Below are 21,952 nucleotides of genomic sequence, written 5' to 3' on the forward strand. Positions count from 1 at the left end.
GAGTCTATTGCACCGTTGACTATTTACAAAAGTATTGCACAAAAGGTATTGCACAGTGAGGTGAAGAGGCACTACAGCTTAGTTGTTCCCCCCTCCTTTGTCCTCCTGTTTCCCCTCCCTCTCCCCTCCAGAGAGGAGTTAAACAGTCTGATGGCATGTGGGACAAAGGAGTTTTTAAGTCTGTTAGTTCTTGTCTTTGGGAGAAGCAACCTGTCACTGAACAGACTCTTCTGGTTGTTAATGGCCGTGTGCATCAATGCCTCCTTATTTAAAGTGGGCCTATTATATTCATTTTTAACTCCATATTTTGCTCTTGAACTCCACCGCAGACGCTTTGCATGATTCACAGTCCTTATTAAACCTATGCTGTGCCTTGGTGCAGCCTCTCAACAGACATTTTAACTTCCTTTCATCAGCCTTTAAGTTAACTTTTTTCTGATTTCTGCCCCTCGCAAGCAAATGGTTCGGACAGACGGTGGGTCGGGATACTTTGCTCACAAAGAATCCCCCACCAGATCATCTGATCTCACTACATACGTACAAAAAGGGAATAAAACCTTCTGAAATAATACACAGCGCTGTGCAAAAGTCTTGAGCCATCCCTCATTTCTTAATGTCCACAATAAGAAATGTGGACATTAAGAAAAAGAAAACTGAGGAGAATGGACAAGCAGAGGGTAAACGATAAGGTGTAGGTCTGACAAACAAACTACAGCAGATGAACAGAAAAGACCTGACACAGGACCTGTGAGATCCAACTGGCCCTTCAGCTGATCCAGCTACTGTTCACTGAAGCCTCACCAGAAATGGTGATCTTGAGGAAGGGAAACAGGCTGAAAAGGCTGAGGGATGTGACATCACACATGCAGTGGAATGGCAATTGTTGGCAACATGGAGGAATTCAAATTAGATTTTCTTTGCATTTCAGACTGTAGGTTTGGAGATCACAGTTTTAAATAGCTCTATATAGCAATATTATCACTTTGACCTTCAATTCAATCTATTGACCTTGAAGGAGAGGTCAAGTCATAGTGATATTAAATCTTTTATATTTATATAGTACTTTCTACATGTTGACAATACACACCACACTGCAAGAATCATAGTTATAAGGCTTTTTGTCCATTTCAAACCACTAAACCATTAAGTTGACTTTGAAGACCTTGGTGGGCATAGCCAGATTTAATAGATTGTAAACATGACACCACTACACACCACTACAACGTTTGACCTGAATTCATTCCAAACTTTTCAAGCTATCGTGTTTACAGACAGAATGACATGCACGTACACAACCAAAAATATAACCTCCTCGGCGGAGGTAATGAGGAGTGGCTTTTGCCAGGTTTTGTATTTGTCCATCTCTTGATGTGGTGTGTCTTTTTTTCTTAATGTGAATTTTAATCTAATGAAGCTGGAGAAGTTCATTCGTTGGAAACTATTTCCAGCAGCACATTAATAAAGATAGTGATTTATCGAACGGGTCCTCATCAATCGGCACTGAAATTACACCCCCTCCCCGTTATGTGCTGCATCTTACTTTATTTTATTTTGATTTATTTCAGAGCCTGGTGTTTACAGAGGTGACATTTGGTAAAACATTAATTTTACAGTAATGTAATGTCAAACCCCAAAACACGTCCATGTATTGAATTTATGGCAAACTACTCAACCTGGAAAGTTTGCAATTAGGGAAAAGAAATGCCGACGCTTTCGTCCTCATCATCAGTGAGCTGATGTCGCTTCACATTCACAAGGACTTAGTGATCACGTGTGTTATACAGTTCAAAGGCTTAGAGCCTAACTACTGTCAATCCCCCACACACAGGTCCGTGGGGATATTGTCAATATGTAAACAGTCTATTGGCCACGCAGAGGGTTGGTCACGGTCTTGTTCACTGCAGTAAATTCTTGGGTTTTTTCTTGCCTTCCTTTGCAGAGGAGCAAAAAATACGAGTAGTAATAGTTGTGAAAACGTATCGTATTTGAAGTGAAATCATTTGAGGCCGTTGCCAACATGCGCTACTCAATTAGGTGTTTTAAACAAATGGCTTTATTGATCCCTTATTTGCTAGTGCAAAGGATCAATCAGTGTCAATATTTTACGCTGGTGTTAGTTAATTCTGTCACTTCATATCACATAAGCATAAATATTAATAATGGCCATTGGTTTCGAGTGCTTTAGCTCATAAATCACATGCTGCGTGTTTCGAATCATCGCCGACGTCTTCCAAGCGTGTTTCCAAAATACTAAACTGTATCTTCATGGCAGCAAATTATTTTAGATCATTGCACAACTGCATAAATAGGGTCCGGGAAGTTGCGTGAGTTATGGTTTGCACACCTAATCTGAAAGCTTTGATTTTGCGACGTTGCATTCAAAAGACGTGTTGTCAGAAAATCCAACCCAGACGATAAAATGAGGGCAACAGTTTCAGTTTTCAGGGCATTAGACATTTCATTATATTTCGTTTTTAAGTGACACATGACACCAGAACCAAAATACAGAGGGAAAATGCATTGGTTATTAACTGGACTGCTGTGGATTAAGTGAAACTGGGCCTTACCTCTATGACACACATAGAGTGTTCCCCCAGGCAGGGCAGGTCTTCTGTGACCCGTAAATTCTGCACCGTCCAGGGCAGACTCTTCAGCACAGATGCAGCCCTCCTGAAGGCCAAGCACGGACCCTCCATGTCATTGAGTTCATGGCTCTCTGCCAGCACTTCAAATGCATCCTGCAGGTGAAGGAATAATTAAGAAAGCAGATCTTATGCACATCTAAAGGATGTAGATTAAAAAGCATAACAAGGCAAAATTGTTGCAAATAAAGGAAGAGAAAACTGGGAAGAAAAAGAGAAGCCAAGTAAAAATATGTCAGGTGTGCATTCACATGCGAGATGCATTGACCCGTAGAAGGAAACCAGACAAAGAGAGAGGTTTCCTCCCCCCCATCCTCTATCAGTACTGGCTGTCTCTGCTCCTGTCCCTGTCACCGTCCCTGTACAGTAGAAACCTGCTGCATGTTGTTTTTCTTCTAGATGACTGGACAGAGACATTAGAGGCTGGCAAACACCAGACAGGAGCCTGTTATTTTCCACTTGTTTACCACAGCCTCCCATGGGGCAAGCCACAGACTTTCTCTGTACAAAGGCAGGATTTTTGGACCCTGGATTGACAGAAAGGAAGGATCTACCACATTTACAGCTCTCTAATTTTGAAATCAGAATCTGCTTTAATCATTATTTCATCATTAAAAATCAAATTGATCAAGAGGCTATGAGTGTTTTTCATCCTGTTGTCTTTTTTTTTTTTTACTCATGGGGATTGTTCGCAGACACAGGAAACAAGGCTGATGCAGGCACGTGCATAAATGATGGGTAAATATACTGTGCATGTTCAAGTTTGCCATATCCATCAGACAAACTATTAACAGCTGTTTTAAAAAAAAATCTGGTAATTGTTTAAGGAACAACAGTACTCTAATGCCATAATTGGCCACTTTGTACGACAGAAACCGAGCACAGTTCAGTTTTGCACCCTTAATTATACAGAACCAAAACAACTCTGTTCCCAGCACTTTTCTGACATTTTATCAACAAGCTGTTTATTGTTTTTCCAGGAAAAATGCTCAAATTAACTGATAGAAAAAGTAATAAGTGCCCTATATGATTTCATAAAAGTAAAATACACTACCTGGTCACTTTATTAGGAAATCTTAATCATCTTGCTACAGTTACAGAGACGTTAATGAAACAATTACTGACGAGAGTGAAGGGGTAGCACTTTAAAATAATGCCACACACTATTAAGCATTAGTATGTGCTTAACTCATCATTTGTTTATCATTACTCATCCATAATAGTGCATTTCTTTGCTCGCTTTGAAGTCCAAAACAGCACCACTGCACAGAAGACCCCACCCCCTCCTGGTGACCAGGTGATGACTCTGTCACCGGACAGCGTGAGGAGATCCCTCAGCAGGATCAATGCACGTAAAGCTCCGGGTCCTGACAACATTCCTGGTCGTGTACTGAGAGACTGTGCAGTGGAACTCACTGATGTCTTCACAGACATCTTCAACATATCACTCATCCAGGCTGTCGTCCCCACATGTTTTAAAGCCACCACAATCATTCCGGTTCCAAAAAAGTCATCTCCCTCCTGCTTTAATGACTACCGTCCTGTTGCACTTACTCCCATCCTGATGAAGTGCTTCGAACGACTAGTCATGCAACACATCAAGACTGTCCTGCCCCCCTCCCTGGATCCCTTCCAGTTTGCGTATCGGCCCAACCGCTCAACCGATGATGCCATCTCCACTGCACTCCACTCGGCACTCACACACCTGGACAAAAATGACTCATATGTTCGAATGCTGTTCATAGATTTCAGTTCAGCATTCAACACCATAATCCCCCAACAGCTCATTCAAAAACTGGTCCAGCTGGGGCTCAACACCTCACTGTGCAACTGGCTGTTGGATTTCCTCACCGGAAGACCTCAAGCAGTACGGGTTGGCAGTAATACATCCAGCACCATCATTTTAAACACGGGGGCCCCGCAGGGATGTGTGCTGAGCCCCCTCCTCTTCACTCTGCTGACCCATGACTGCACTCCATCATACAGCTCCAACCTCTTCATCAAGTTTGCGGACGACACAACGGTGGTGGGTCTCATTAGCAACAGGGATGAGACCGACTACAGAAGTGAGGTGAGACGCCTGGCCACGTGGTGTGCTGACAACAATCTCTCTCTGAATGTGGAGAAGACGAAGGAAATTGTTGTGGACTTCAGGAGAATGCACACCCAACATGCTCCTCTGACCATTGACGGAGCGTCTGTGGAGAGAGTGAGCAGCACCAAGTTCTTGGGTGTGCACATCACAGAGGATCTCTCCTGGACGTACAACACCACAGCACTGGCCAAGAAATCACAGCAGCGTCTCTTCTTTCTCCGCAAACTAAGAAGAGCAGGAGCACCAGCCCCCATCATGCACACTTTCTACAGAGGCACCATCGAGAGCATCCTGTCGAGCTGCATCACTGTGTGGTTTGGAGCCTGCAATGCGTCCTGTCATAGAACCCTCCAACGCATAGTGAGAGCTGCAGAGAGGATCATTGGTGTCTCTCTCCCCTCCCTCCAGGACATTTACAGCACCCGTCTCACTAAAAAAGCCCTTTGCATAGCGGCTGATCCCACGCACCCAATGCAAAGCTTCTTCAAGCTGCTGCCGTCGGGGAGGAGACTGCGGAGTCTCCAGGCCAGGACCAGCAGGCTGAAGGACAGCTTCATCCATCAGGCTGTCAGGAAGCTTAACTCCCTCCCGATTCTGCCCCCTCTCCCCTCTCTCCTCCACGGTCTCACTGAACTCTGTCACACACACACAAACACACACACTCTCTGACTCACTCACTGGCCTGCACCAGTTACCAGTCACTTTGTGGAGCATTGGACTGCCATTACCTCATAAGACTTTGTTGTTACACTTTCTCTTACCGTACATTACTAAATCTCCATTTGCACTATTTGCCTATTTGCACTACTCTGCCTGGTTTACACTCAATGTCATTTACCCATTATATTGTATATTGTACAGCTTTCTTGTTATATGTAAAATTGTATTTATTTAAATTTTTACTTTTTAATTATTTTACTTGCATTTTTAATCACTTTTATATTTAAATATATTTAAATGTTCATTTGCTATTTATCTAGGGATTGAGAGTAACGCAATTTCTATTCTCTGTATGTCCTGTACATGTGGCAGAATCGACAAATAAAGTTGACTTTGACTTTGACTTGATTTATAGATACAGTTATTTTTATCCATCTGTTCCTATACATAGTTACACCATATACAGCTATCAGTGCTATTACATCACCGCTAGTAATAATCATAATCATAGTCATTATATCTGTATTTATAAACGGTGTGTCATTAACAAGGCTCACTTCTCTTTCCCATCACCCGCCAACCAGTGGCTGCAGATGTCTGACTCTTCGTGACTCTTGGTGCTGTTCGAGATCTCTTCCTGATAAAAGGGAGTTTTTCCTTTCTACTGTCATCAAGTGATCCTCATAGGGGATCGTTTGATTGTACAGCTTTCTTTAGTATTGTAGGGTCTTTACTTTGTCATTTAATGTACCTTGAGGGAAATGTTTTGAATTGGCACTACATAAAGAAAGAAAAAGTGAAATGAAACAGATCTTCCAAATACTGCTGTGCAACATATAATTTACTTAAAACTAATAGGGTGCCTCGTCTGACTTTAGCAATACTACTTAAGCTCATGCGTGTGCTTTAAGAATTTTTTTTTTGTGGCGTCTTAACTCAAAAAGCTTAGAACGTGGTTAATAAATGGCCACATGGTGGTACAGTCATTGCTAAATCCCAAATAGCCATTCATTATTATTATTAGTATTATTTATATTGGTTCAATCTCTCAGAAACTCTATAGTGGTTTTTAAAAAAAGGGGGAAAGAAAAGGTGGAAAAGGAAAAATACACTTGATCTACATCAGTCACACTCAAGATTTAAGCCTTTAATTAACATTAACAGAATGACGAGAGAGAGAAAAGAGCTCATGAAACAAGTGTCACACTTTCTAATATTGGAGTAAACTGGCACGCAGCAGTACATTTGGCACCATGTTCAGCTGGACCGCTTCACAGTTTGAAGTGATGGGCTACCGTTGCGGAACCAAGCGGAGGAAAACATGTCACCACAGGAAAGTTGGACCATCATCATTATTGCAGTCATTCATTAGCTAAAACAAGCAATGCTGTTGTGTCGGTTATGATAAAACATGTCAAAAGACTCAGAGATGCAGCAGGTTTGGTGCAGTGAGGAGTGAAAAGAGCAGCAGGTGGGACTGGACTCAAAATACTGTGTGTGAATTACTCTTCTTTTAAATATGGATCTCTTTTTCTGAAAAAATAAGATAAGTTTATTGAAGCAACATGGCATTATTCTTTAAAGCACCGTGTGCTTTAAAGATGCTCAAAAAGGCATCATGTAACTTGTCTAGAATGACAAGGAAACATTATTTGATGCAATTATCACGATTAACTCATTTATAGAAGCAGAAGATACAAAATAGAAATGTGTTGCTGCATGGAAGTCCTCTGAGTATTCTTCCTGCCAAAACCCCAAAGCATGTGCTACTAAATCATATAAATGTGATAATTGCCTTGTTTAAAGAAAAATGTTTAGTTTTTCAGCTCATCCCTGTTCTGTCACTATTTTACTGTGCATACCTCCAAAAACAATGCCTTGCTCACTAACTCAAGTGCTGTGTTTTGATATCAAGTCATTGTCTATCTATTGACAGTAATGCAAAACTGAGACAATGTGCAAATCTGCTACCTGTACAAAAAAAGCTTTTATTATATGTCACAGCATGCATTTCCAGCTGCATGTACAAAGGGCAAATCGAATGACTTGAATGAACTGATGCACACTGTGAGTGAAACTGGAGTGCTCAATTAAATTTGTCCATTTGAGTACTCTCTTCGCCACAGCAAGGGCCAGGTTTGCTTAAAAAGATCTGGTTACACGTGACTAAAGTGGCACATTTTTTGACAGACAGGGTCCTGTAGTTTTGAATTCATTTATCACCAAGTGACTTGCACATTTGTAAAGAGTCAAATGTGAGAAAGAAGTTCAATTCAGGATATCTTGGACCAATTACTCTATAAAGCGAGCAAGGTTGTTAGAAATTGCCATATTTAACTGCTAAAGAGCCATTCAGTCACCAACAAGTAATCTGACTCATTGCTACTAAATTCAGTATTACATTACAGTCACAATTATGTTATTACTTTAGTTACAAAATGTCTTCAGTTATCTGCATGAGAAAGTAGGAAGGTGGAAATCAAATTGTGTGTTTTGGTAAAAAAAAATAACGAATGGCTTGTAACAGTATAGTTGGGACAATATGTAATGTAGCATTTATAATTTGGCAAACTCTTGCAAAGCTGTTTTCTATGTAAAACAGGTTTCAAAAGAAGGATGCATGCAGACACCATGCCATTCACAGAGGAATATTTTATTCAGTACATTCACACGTGGAGTTTTTTTACTTTGTTTTTCATTCTAAGCACATTGGTTTTTTCTAATTTCTCACGCATCCATCTGATATGCATCTTAAAAAACACAAAAAAATATCTGTGTCTTTTGGAATCTTTCTTTTTACTGACCTGTGCACTATCAACAACACTTCTGAGTGCTGTGAAGAGGTGTGTAGTGTAATAAAAGGACCACAGATGCTTCTGTTTTCCTTTTTTTATGCACTACCATAAATTTATCCTTTCATATTACATTGTTCAATTCAGCATTAATAAGAAGCTTTTAACTGGGTTATTTTAGGTCAGTTTTTCATATTACACTAACTCTAATGTGTTGCGATACTGCCATTTATGTGGTGCATGAATCAATAATGTTTAAGAATAATAATAAAAGCCGATGCCGCTTTAATATCATATAGCCTATCCATCTTCCACCCACCACCCCCCCTCCAAGGACAGATATTGAAAAGTAAGGAATTTGAAATCCTAGACCTGAACTTTAATGCAGCTCAGTGTTATCAGAGCTCAGGGCAGACCTTCATTTCCTCTCCTCTAGTCAAGGCGCTATCTGAGGTCAATGCATCACCCGCAGTTCTGTGCAGACATGCAGCATCAGGTCAGTGAGCAGCAAGACTTTAGCCCAGCTCACCCAGGAGACGCAATGACCCGTTTACTGCAGCACATGGAAAAAGAATGACCCTTTACAGCACACAAACACACACGCACACGAAGCTAGGTTCTCCTCACAGCATGCGACAAATTGGAAAAGCAAGCTTGTTACTGGATAGGTGAAAGGGCACATTGGTATTGTGCAAGTGTTTAGTGAGAAGGATGTGTTACTAGCAGTTTAAGGAGATGTGTGTGGAACAGTGCTCTGAGGCTACCTGAATCTGACTTGACATAAAATCCACAGGGTAAACTTCAGATTATCCAAAGTGTAAACAAAAGTTAGAAAAGACTTCCTTCATTTCATCATCGAATGAAAAGCAGGGAGGATTCAAAGAAAGCTTTCAAACATCTCGAAGGAATTTTGCATCAAAAAGTGATCAATAATTGTTGGAAAAATGAACACGACTTAAATCAGAAAATATTTAGCAGCTAAAGAGCCAAATATTTCCAAATATTTAGTTGGTGGAGACCAAAACAGAACTAAAAACAAAGAGGGTACTTTTCTGTATTTTTGCCTCTGTACACCACCACTTCAAACAATCAATATGTGACTGGAGTGTAGACTTACAGCTTTAACTCAAAGGTTTCCTTAGGTTCTCTTCTTATTTCTTGACAAATTCAGCTGATTTTTGAGCAAACTTTTGCGGGTGGAATGGTTGTATCGCACACGTTTTTATTGTCTTGAAATAACAAAAGTTGGGTCTACATGTTTGAATTTTTTGTTCACATGAAGTCAAAAGTACATTCAGGTTTAAATATACACGTACACTCATTTAAATCTTCTGACAAGCGGTGCTGAAGATTCCACAGTGTCTCATAATTTGACACAGCCAAGACCTATTAACTTCTGGTAAGTCACCATGATTGACTGCAAGTGGAAGATTCTCTTTGCTAGAATAAAAAGGATTTATTTAAAATAACTCCCTGGACCGACGTACACAAAGAGTAAGGTCAAGAAAAGTGATGATCTATAAAGGACAATTGTAGATGTATATAAGTAAGGAAGATCTTATGAAGCTATTTCTGAACAACTGCAGATACCAAAGTCATCAGTTCAAACATTTGTATATAAGTAAAAGTTATAAGTTGTTTAATTGTTTAACCACCTTTCCCAGGTCTGGAAGAAGATCCAAATTGTCACCCTCAGACGAGAGGAAATTGGGTAGAATGTTGAGGAACAGCCCAGGGACTACTAAGTCTCAAACCAGTCATGAACTGGAAACGGCTGAAATACCTCCATCCCTGTCCACAGCGAATTGAGCTTTAGCTCACCATAGACCAGTGGTTCCCAAACTTTTTTTACTAGGCCCCTTGTTAATGGCTACCAAAAGTATCTGATCGAGGTGCAACTCTCTAAGGGACATTTAACTAAATATTGGTGGAGATGTATGTATATATTTGAGCTTGAAAATGGTCCTCAGGGCCCTGAATCATTTACTTCTTTTTCTCTAATTGCACTAAATGACTTAACCACAGTAATAGGCAAGATGAAACCCTCATCATGCTCATTAGAGAAATTACCTCCCTTCGGGACTTTCAATAGCATTGGTCCATTGTTGCTGTCTATTATTAACAGTTCCCTGAAGCAAGGCTGTGTTTCCTTCAATATTAAACATGCTGAGGTAAATCCTTTACTAAAGAAATGTAATCTTGATCCCTGCGCTATTGGTAATTTTCACCATATTTTGTAATTTCCATTTGTCTGCAAATTATTGTAAAAATTGTAGAAAGTCAATTCAGAGCCTTATTATACAGATTGGAGATTTTGTATCCATTTTGTCTGGTTTTCAAAAGCAGTACTTCATTGAGACTATTCTTTTGAAGGTCTATAACATTCATCATATATCATTCGACTTGACCTCAGCACAGTCTTTGATACTGTTGACCATATGATTTTACTAAACAGGGTTATGGTTGGCTGGTATGTGACTTTCCATTAGACTGTTTTCCTTCATGTGTATCTGATAGGACTTTCTCTTTTAGGATAAACAAGTTCTTCTCTGACTTTGCCTCCATAATATGTGGAGTTCCACAAGGTTCAGTCCTGGGACCTTTATTATTTTCTTTCTACATTTTTCATTTGGCATTATTCAGTGTTTTTCTTACATTTCTATGCCAATGACATTCACTTGTATATGTCTTTAAGCTTCAGGTTTTCTACCTGAGTCCACTGTTTACCCGAATTAGGAACTGGCTCCCTGTCTTAAACACCAACAAAACTGAGACAATGATCCTGAATTTTTATCCTAAAATCAGTCAGGATCTTGCTTCTTTTTCATGCAACTGCTATGTCCAGCATTTGAGATATTAGCATAATATTTGGCGTTGATTCACATGTAAAATCTACTTCTCCTTTTCCTTCATGCAAGGAACTCAAGAAAGTTATTTGTGCATCTGTGTTATCGTGTTTATATTACTGTAGTGTTCAGTTAAACAATCTCTTTTAGCCCTTTTTCATTAGTACCTAGTTTCCATTAGATCTGCTCGAAGAATCTCGATGGGGCTTGACTCGTTTTCCATTACATTTAATGTGCGAGGGGTTGTTATAGCAATGCAGCTGAATGTCTTTGTTTTTCTATGTGACATGAACACCACAACATAGGAGGACATCATGGCGATGGTATACCTGCTGCTTGGTGTATGGCTTGTTGTCAGACTCGGGGATCACGGTGTTGTTTTTGTGCAGCCATTTCTCTTGTTTCCACATTTCAAAAATGTTGCTTTGATTTTTGTAAAGGAGATACTCTAGTGTAGCCACTGACTTGCCAATTGGTGTTATGCAGTCTGCTGACATCACATTTTCAGTTCATCTTGGAACTCTTGCCGAGTAGGTACTAAAAAAGTACCTGGTACCAGGTACTGCCACCTAATGGAAAATCCTGACAACTGTGTCGAGCCACACAGAGTTGACCTGAGCAGGTACTAGTGGAAAAGGGCCATTTGATATCTTCAAGTGATACAAAATGCAGTGGCTCTACTTGTACTTGCAAAGACTTTTACAAAGAACAAGTCTTTAATCAATGTTCCAAGATACTGGAACGTTCTCTCACTACAGCTGCGTTTAGCTGACTGTGTGAAATCTTAAATATCAGTTTAAAACTTTGGTGTTTTTTTATTGACTGAAACTGTTTTTAAAAGTACTCGTTCATGTCTGTCATTCCATGTCTTAACTTTATTTTGCATTGCTATTAAAGTACTTCATTTTTCTAATTTCTTTTATTCTCTTTTGTTGTATACCACTTGCAACAACGTGTCTATGAAAAGTGCTTTAATAATAAACTTTATGTACTCACTGTATGTGCAGTAAGTAGATTATGTACAATTATTTGATCTCCTGCTGAATTTGCAAATTTGCAAACAAATAAACATGTCTCTAACTTTTATGGTAGTTTAATTTTAATGGAACGAGACCGCATAAAACAAATAAAAGAATTAAAGATGTATGCTTAGTAATTATTCCACCCTTGAAAAGGATTAGTTCAAAAAATTAAAAAAAAAACATTCATGCCCATGATAAAGTTTTGACCACAACTGCATAAAAATGGCTCTAATTTCTAGTCATTATATATACAATCATCTCACCTGTGGAAAACTAGAACTTTAAAGTGTCATATACAGAAACACACATAAACATGCACGGAGCCTTGGCACCAGTCTGTCAACTGTCATGTTGTCAAAGCAGCTGTGTGGAATCAGCACTGCAGGCTTAAAAATCCACCCTGCAATTGCGTTCATCTAATTAATGAGGAGTTAAGTCTGATAGGGAGACTTGGTGTGCAGGGACGTTGATATAGCACGCCGATTTACCCCCCATCACCGACTATCATGAACATGCCTGCAAACCATGTTCGCACAGCAGCCCGCCTCACCGCATGCTCAAAAAGAAACCATGAAAGAAGGTCAGAGAACCCACTGAGAAGAGTTTTAACACGATTAGCATCTAAGAGATGGATTTTATCTGTCCCATATCTAATGAATGGGTAGCGGGCACATGCCTCCATCTTTTTTTTTTTTTTCATGTAACATTAAGTTTCATGGTTCGAACAATGAATAAAAAAGAATTTACTTTTTATGCATGCTGTGAAAGAGATGTTTAAGGCATTTTGTAATATTTATTATCTTTAGTCTCTCTAAAACTCTAAAACCAAGCACAGACAGGGCCTCGCTGTTTGCTCCAGCTTTGATCCTCTCTGAGCCGTTTCTTTGTTTCCTCTGTAAGTTGTGAACTCCATCGGGTAAAGGATGTATTCAGTGTGATGCATTTAAGGTTCAGTGCTCCAATATCCCCTCCAACCATCTCCTCATCTGTGACATGTCAGTGTTATCAATGCACTTGAGGTCTTGTACTGCAAGAGAAAGAAGTCAAGATGTTTAGCTTCCCTGCCTCTCTTCCCCTGTGTTTGCTGGTATATATCTGCTTGAGGTTATACACCAGTCAACCAGAGCATTAAATGGCAACTGTACTCTTTAACAGCAGCAGCCAACTTCACCCCATACATCACAAAAATTGCCCGGGAACCAACTCCCAAAACACAAAAAAGAGCCCAAGGTGTTGATCCAGCTTCCAAAATTCCCTATATCTCGATCCAATTAGTATCCAAGCGATGCACAAAAGGGGCCGATAAGTGCACGCATGTGTGCTACCATCAGAAAAAAAATAACCGATGCTCACCCAAGACACAAGTGTTGATTTTTTTTAACACTCTGCATCAGACTTATAGTGAACATATGACAGCAGAAAAATGGAGGCTAAGCAGATAGAAAAAAGAGAGAGTGTAAACTTGACTTATGTGCGTAAGTAAGCTGTGAATTTCCCAGTCACAGCAAGACAGCGAGAGTGGGAGAAAGCACAGGAAGAATGGGTAGGTGGCTAGGGTGGTGTTATACATAAGAAAAGGGCATGTAGAAGTAATGTGGGAGTAAAAGAGTTTGAGGCAGAGATGGTGAGAGATAAGAAGGGAGCAGGGTTGAATAAATCAATAGTGCATGGCTGTGGAATGAAGGGCCGTTTGCTGCCAGCATGTGGTTGACACCTCACTGGGGTGCTGTTGCTGGGACGATGCTCATCCTCTCTTCATGACTCTGACACCACTCTGAACCACCACTTCCTCCTCCTTCACTAACACATACACTGCTCCTCCGGATACGCTCCTTCATCCCTGCTTCCTGAGATCACTGCAGGTTTTCCCACACTTCCTTTGTTTGTCTAACGGATTACCCTATATAGAGAGCTGTAAGAAGAAACTGCATCATTTAAAGCCCCTGGGTGTTGATTATTTGCTTCACCACATTGTATCTTTTCTAAATAAATTGGTTTTGTCCGATTAGAAAAAAAAAAAACAAAGCTTTTGTGTAATAGTGAAATATGACCAACTTTCCTCTGTTATTGTTTGGGTATTACTACAAAAAGTAAGGGTTTTTATTTCAAAAGGGGGATGTTAAGACAAATCCAGATGCTGTTCACCCACAGTGTGCCTCATCATGTGTTGCAGTAGTCAGAAGGGAAGTGAGCAATAGTTTTAAAGTTTAGTAAAAAAAATTAATCCCACCCTCTCACAGAAACTGGGATTTAAATGAAATGATGGCTTCCTATCCATTTTTTCACATTATATTTAGTGGTAATGCAACACTCCACAATTCCTGAATAGAATGAACTAATGGGATACTTCCATATTTGGTTCCACCCAAAAATTTCCAAAGAACAACAACAAGATATCAGCCAGTCATGTTACCTGTTGCTCTAATATATCTTCACAGAAGTCATGCCTTCTAAAAATGTTCAACAATTCAGGCATCTTATTAATGTATCCATCCATTTGCTTCCGCTTATCCTTTTCAGGGCTGCAGGGGGCACTCGAGCCTATGCCAGCTGTCATAGGGCGAGAGGCGGGGTACACCCTGGACAGATCGCCAGTCTGTTGCAGGGCTAACACACAAAGACAGACAGCCATTCACACTCACATTCACTCCTATGGGCAATTTGGATTGATCAATTAACCTATCCCCACTAATTGCATGTCTTTGGACTGTGGGAGGAAGCCGGAGTACCTGGGGAGAACCCACGCAAAATATGCAAACTCCACACAGAAAGACCCCAGCCTGAATTGAACTCAGGACCTTCTTGTGGTGCAACGACAGTGCTAACCACCATGCCGCCGTGCTGCCCTACATGGTGGGGAGCATCACATGTCTGTGTGTTGAAGTATCCTTGGAAAAGATAGTGAACCTTGTAGTGGAAAATCCTTTGAGTGCTCAGTAGACAAGTGGGGTGACCGTGGCTCAGGGGGTTGGGAAGCGTATCTGTAACCGGAAGGTCGCCGGTTCGATCCCCGGGCTCTCTGTCCTGGTCGTTGTGTCCTTGGGCAAGACACTTTACCCTACCGCCTACTGGTGTTGGCCGGAGGGGCCGATGGCGCGATATGGCAGCCTCGCCTCTGCCCAAGGGCAGCTGTGGCTACAACTGTAGCTGCCTCCACCAGTGTGTGAATGTGAGAGTGAATGAATAGTGGCATTGTAAAGCACTTTGGGTGCCTTGAAAAGCGCTATATAAATCCAATCTATTATTATTATAAGTACTAGTTTGTGTCTGCACCCAACTGTCAATCAAGGAGGCCACAATCGCAAGAAGGGTAAACCTTTCTAATTAAAACAACAACAAAAAAAAGTGAAAATTTTAAAATACCTATTGTGACAAAACCACATCTGTACCAGGCTGGGAAAGTACTTGTTTCCACTGCAAAATTGGGTATTTTAACAGGGTAGTCTATGTGGACTGACTTGCTTGTGGAGACTAAACTGATCACTCAAACACCTGCTGCTTTCAGCACTCTTTTTAATACCTACAGATTACTGCTTGATTGCGACAGTTAATTTAATATCTCAAACTGACGGCAGACATAAGGACAGTATGCATTCAGTTAAATGAAAACTGCCCACCAAAGCCACAATTTACCAGTATCTAGGTTTACTTTTGTGTTGTGTGGCCTATTGTAGATTTGAGTTAAAAAAAATCCCACTCACCCTATATTCCTCATACTCTGTATGTCTGTACTTTACACTGGGTAATGATATCACAAAATTGCATTTCTGGGCTTTTGGAACATTTTCCAAATATCCAAAGAATAATTGACTTTATAATTGGTTTGCACTACGGAGGTTAAATAATCATATGTCTTTTCTTCCTTAATGAACCAAATCCATCAAATTTAATGAAAGATTTATTTTACCTACTTTGGGATGCTTTGTGAGGAAAAATGTACTGACTGTTTTTCAGTGACTGCTTGGAAGAAAAACCCTTTTCGGGCACGTATGTGTTTTGGTAGCTCTCGTGACTTTAATAGCAACGCCATAAACGACACTGGGACAGCTCTGTCTTATCGTGGCGACTCCCTTTATTGCCAAACTGCAACATACAATACACACGGCACAACCACCAGAGGGTGCTGCATGAACCCTTGAGTTAGTCCTTACCATAACATCCCCCTTTCTGAGTACATTATAACCATAATGTTTCCTGTGCTAATCCACATTTATGTCAACACTACATTCACTGCAACTTAACTTGTAGCTGAATATTTCAATGCTGTTACGTTAACTTTTATTCTGTAACGGACATTTATTGTTTCCACTTTATAACAATTATTTTATTTAACTGTGTGAACTTATCCAACTATGAAGGTGGGGTAGACTTCCCAATCCTTCCGCTGAGTGAGGGGATTATTCTGCCCCTGGCTGGTCACTCAGGTGCTCGAGAGTACCTACTACCTACTTCAAAGTCTTTAAGGTACCTCGGTGGGTTTCTGTCTCTGGTGGGATATCTTTTCTCAGTAATCCGGTCATTCGGTGGTGTAAGACACTGCTGTGCCTGGTTCGAAACCGGGCTGCTGCTGTCTTCTGGTATGACAGGGATCTGCTGTTCTGTCGGTTCCGTCTTGGTCTCTTTTAGTGTGATGAGATGGCTCCTGTTTCAACGTAGAAGTCCTCTCGGGGTCTCAACAAGGTAAGAACGCGGCGTCTCTGCTCTGCCTGATATAGTTCCATTTGTTTTCATGTCTGTTATCCAGACTTGATCTCCTGGGTGTAGTCCTGTGAGGTCTTGTGCTCTGTGTCTGTTGTTGAACCATTTCCACTGTTTTTCTCTCTCCTTCCCTTCTCTCTCTCTCAGTTTAGTGATGTTTGTCCAGCCTGGGTTGAGGCAGGATGGAAGTATGGGAACTGTGGTACGAAGTTTCCTCCCCATCAGAAGCTCTGCAGGGCTATGTCCATTGGCAAGTGGTGTGGCGCGATATGCCATGAGAGCAAGATATGGGTCTCCTTCTTTCTGTAGAAGGCTCTTTACTGTTCTCACTGCTCTTTCAGCCTCACCATTGCTCTGAGGGAATCTCGGGCTGGAAGTGGTGTGGGCAAAGCCCCACCCTGAAGCAAACTTTTGGAAATGTTCTGAGGAGAATTGTGGACCGTTATCCGACCTTAACTCTGTTGGAATGCCGTGGCGTGCGAATATGGACTTTAAGTGGTCAATCACTGCTGCTGATGTGGTAGAGGACAGCTTAGCTATTTCTATGTATCGTGAGAAATAGTCCACTGCAACCAAATACTGGCTGTTACTCCACTCAAAAAGATCAGCACCAACTAACTCCCACGGCCGTGTAGGAAACTCAGTTGGCATGAGTGTTTCTCTGGGTTGCTGTCTCACCTTTGCACACGTCTCACATTCTGCTACCAGCTGTTGTAGTTGAGAGCTCAGTCCTGGCCACCATACCGACTGCTTGGCTCGTTCCCTGGACTTTACAATGCCCTGGTGACCTGTGTGCAGTCGTGTCAAAACATCTTTTTGTAATATTTTTGGGATAACTATACGCATACCTTTTAGGAGAAGTTCATCTTCAACAGTCAGGTCCCCTGCATGCTGGTGGTATGGGAAACATGGACCTGGTATTTTGAGTTTGTCCGGCCAGCCATTCTTGCAGTAGAGTTTGATTTGTTTTAGTGTTTCGTCTTTGTCTTGCTGCTCTCTTATTTGTTGTAGTCTCTCCTCTGTTGCAGGAAGACCTGAAATCACCTGATGTGCATACAGGTTCATTTCGTCTCTTAATGTCTCGTCACAAACAGTTTTTTCTGGTGCTCTGGACAGCACGTCTGCAGTTGCGATGTGTTTGCCTGGGACATGTGAGATGGTGAAAGAGTACCGCATTAATCTCATTCTCAGTCTTTGTACTCGTGGTGGCAGTTCGTCTAAGTTCTTGGAGCCCAAAAGTGGTACTAAAGGCTTGTGATCTGTCTCAACATGGAACTCAATGCCTATAAGAAAATCAGAGAATCGCTCACATGCCCAGGTTATGGCTAACGCTTCCTTCTCTATTTGAGCGTACCTCTGTTCCGTGGGGGTTAATGCTCTTGAAGCGAAGGCCACTGGTTTGGTTGCGTCATCCTCTTGTTTCTGAAGTAGCACCGCTCCTAGTCCATAGGAGGATGCATCAGCTGATACTGTTGTTTGTGCTTTGGGGTTGTAGAGTGCCAAGTTCGGTGGTTCACTCAGTTCTGCCTTAATGTTGTCAAATGCTGTTTGTTGAGCCTCACTCCAACACCACATGTTTTTGGTACTGAGTAGTTCTCTCAACGGCTGTGTTTTCTCTGCTAAGTGGGGAAGGTACTTGCCTAGATGATTAACCATTCCTAGGAATCGTCTCACTCCACCCACATCCGTGGGCGCTTCCATGTTGCTGACTGCTTTCACTTTCTCCGGGTCTGCTTTGACTCCTGCAGCATCGATGATCTGTCCGAGGAACTTGATTGAGGTCTTTGCAAACTCACACTTCTCACTTTTCAATGTCACCCCAGCTTTTGTGAGCCGTTCCAGGACTGCGATCAGTCTCTTGTCGTGCTGGATTTGTGTGTCAGCATAAACCAGAATGTCATCCATCTGGCAGACGACTCCTTCCAGCCCCTCTAAAAGCTGAGACATTCGTTTTTGGAAGTGTTCGGGGGCCGAAGATATGCCAAAACAAAGTCTATTAAAACAGAACCTTCCAAATGGCGTGATGAAGGTTGTGAGAAGAGCTGACTGTTTGGACAAAGGTATTTGCCAAAACCCTGAGTTAGCGTCGAGTTTTGAGAACAACTTTGCGCCCTCTAGCTGTCCTAGGGTGTGCTCAACTGATGGCAACATGTGTCTTTCTCTTTTCACAGAATTATTTAGTTTGGTCAAGTCCACGCACACACGCACTTCATCTCTGTTTGGTTTAGGTACTGGAACCATTCCTGCACACCAGTCGGTAGGCTGCTCTACTCTGGAGATTACACCTAACTCTTCCATCCGAGCAAGCTCTCTTTTGACTTTGGGTAACAGGGGAAGCGGGACTCTTCTTGGAGTTGACAGGGCAAACGGTTTGGCGTCTGCTTTAAGCTCAATTTTGAATTCCCCCGCCATCCGGCCTAACCCACTGAATAGTGTTGGAAACTGCTGCTTCACTGTTTCTACTGAAGTGAGTGACACAGTTTCTATTCTAGCCACTAACCCGAGTGCTACGCTCGCTATGCGGCTTAGTAATCCTTGTGTCAGGTCTGCTACTACATACACAGGCTGTACTGTAGCTTTGCTTGGAGTGCTCAAGTTAGCAGTAAATTTCCCTCTAACTGTTAATGGAGACATTCCCACCCCATATAGTTTCAGATCTGTGGGTTGCAGCTGCGGTTTTTGTGCTAGAGTGTTGTACTCTTTTTCAGGCAAGACGGTTACGTCCGCTCCTGTATCAATTTTTAGCCAGCAGTCTGCATTGTTAACTTTTACTTTAGTCAACCACGCATCCTCTGTTCTATCTGAGGCTACCGTTCCCAGAAATGCTATTTCTCTTTCTTCTCTGTTACCACCCGCTGCACGTATTTCTCCCACTGCCCCAGACCTACATACTCTTGCGTAGTGACCTTTCTTTTTGCACTGATTGCAGAGTACCTCTCTGGCTGGGCACTGGTGTTTGCTGTGAAAGGGTGTCTTTCCACATCGGTTGCATTGGCTTTTCACATTCCTCTCCGTGGTTTGTGGTACAGTCTTTCGTGGTTTGAAGTGTTTCGTTTTTGCTTTAACGATGTCCACGTTGCAAAGATTCTCCTGCTTGAAGTTGTTTTTAAGAAGATCCTGTTGTTTCTTAACAAGTTCACTTTGGCGAATCCGTATCACTGCTTTTTCTAATGTGAGCTCCGCATCCATTTGTAGTTGCTCCGAGAGTCTCTTGTCTCTTATTCCGACAACGAGTCTGTCTCTTATCATTTCACTGTGCAGCGCCCCGTAGCCACAATGCTCAGCCAAGGCATATAGGGATGTAATAAACCCGTCTGCAGTCTCTCCTGCTTCTTGCTGCCTTTGGTTGAACTTTGCACGTTCAAAGATAACATTTCTTCTGACTACAAAGTGTGCCTCGAGTTTGTCTTTGAGAGTGTGGTACTCACTCGCCTCCTCTTCGGTCAGGTTCAACGAGGTGATCACGTCTTCAGCTTCATCGCCCATTGTATATATCAGAGTGTTAACCTGGTTTTCGTCCGATTGTAGCTCGAGTCCGGATGCTATCCTGAACCTGTCGAAGCGTCGGATCCATTTCGGCCACTCTTCCGGCTTTGAAAAATCAAACTTCGACGGCGGTGATACTTGAAAGGCTGCTGGTGCGGCCGCCATGTTGCTAGTCGCGAGATGCTAGTTAGCGCTTCTTGCTAATTTGTTAGCTTAGCTCTTACTGTGGCTGTTATTGCAACCTTGCAGGGCGAGTTCTCTCCGGTGAGGAAGTTTCCGTGTTCCGTTATGTTCTTCTTCTCTCCCGAGCACTTCTGACACCATGTTTTGGTAGCTCTCGTGACTTTAATAGCAACGCCATAAACGACACTGGGACAGCTCTGTCTTATCGTGGCGACTCCCTTTATTGCCAAACTGCAACATACAATACACACGGCACAACCACCAGAGGGTGCTGCATGAACCCTTGAGTTAGTCCTTACCATAACAGTATGCATCAGGAGGGGAATTTAGAAGTCTTAGAAACATTTTTAAACATCCACGCAGATATGTTTTTATTGTGAACGTGATCCGACCCCGATCCGAACCAACTACCAGGTGTATGTTACAAGTTTGAGCTAAAAAACATCCCGTAACAGCGTCTGCTTTGTATTCTCAATGCAAGAAGGTACTATGGATGTGCAAAGGGATGTGCAGGAAGGCAGCTAGCCGTACAATGAATGCAAACTCTCTGTTTTCTTACACACCACCTTCTTATATTTACTTTTGTTGCTCCTGCTCCAGACACATCTGGCCAATAAGCAGGCTGAACACTCTTACGTGGCTTTTAGTGATGTAATTTGAGCCACTTGGATTTATTCATGTGTAAAAAAAACCAAAACAAAACAAACCACGGGGAAAAGCTACAAGTTTACAAACTCATTAATGCCTTTGGAGCAGATTAAATGAATTATAGGTGGGGAAAAGTCCTTAGATCACTCCCAGGAATTCCCTTTATAACCATTTCCAATGGCGCGTTTGGCATTATCACCTGCATTGTGTCAACTTAGGGAAGGATAACTGTGAGGGATCCAATCCTGCAACTAGTATATGTACCATGAGCAAGCCCAGCATGCCACAGTTCAGGTCCTCTGTTCTCAGTGTTCCTCTTGAGGCCTTTCAGGACATTCAGTAAAACTGAGTTTGGCAGTCCGACTGTAGAATTTGAATCTAAAGTTCAGAAATCTGTGATGCCCCCGATCCTAACCTTCTAACCTTCTTCAGGATTGGTAACTTTGGGCTCTTTTACTGCTGTTTGGTCTCTGGGTCACAGCTGGACACCAGGCACTTATCACCAGTTACGATCCTCGAAGGTCGGGTCAGATTGAAACTGATATTTGCAGAAGTTGGAGGTATGTAACAGTCTTTAGAACTTGACCTCCAGGGAGTGATCTGAAAATAGCACCAGCACTCGAACTGGTTTAGACCTGTGCAAGGATATGACCTTGAAGGGAACAGTGGTAAAAACATTAAGTCAGATAATGTTAAAATATTATATGTAATATGCAAATCTTCTGAATAATTGCTAAGGTGCCATAGTGAAGCTCAGATTTTGAGAGTCATGCAAATGCTTGACTGGTAGAGGCTGTCTTTCACTTTTATTTTTGGTTACAAGGTATTATGTTGCTGAGTGACGGTAGCACTGGCTAGCCATGGCACACAGCAGTGTACA

The 21,952-nt window shown here is 41.8% G+C and overlaps 1 protein-coding gene across 1 annotated transcript in view; it reads right to left on the reverse strand.

The window, feature by feature from the left end:
* dntt (deoxynucleotidyltransferase, terminal) overlaps positions 1-21,952 on the reverse strand; it is a 108,202-nt gene that overhangs the window by 71,425 nt on the left and 14,825 nt on the right. Inside the window, exon 4 of the mRNA XM_082556417.1 lies at positions 2,568-2,738. Within this exon, the coding sequence (XP_082412543.1) occupies positions 2,568-2,738 (171 nt within the window). The remainder of the gene's footprint in view (positions 1-2,567; positions 2,739-21,952) is intronic.

Source organism: Aulonocara stuartgranti (assembly GCF_965226115.1).
Source record: "Aulonocara stuartgranti genome assembly, chromosome: 13".
In the NCBI taxonomy this organism is placed as follows: Eukaryota; Metazoa; Chordata; class Actinopteri; order Cichliformes; family Cichlidae; genus Aulonocara; species Aulonocara stuartgranti.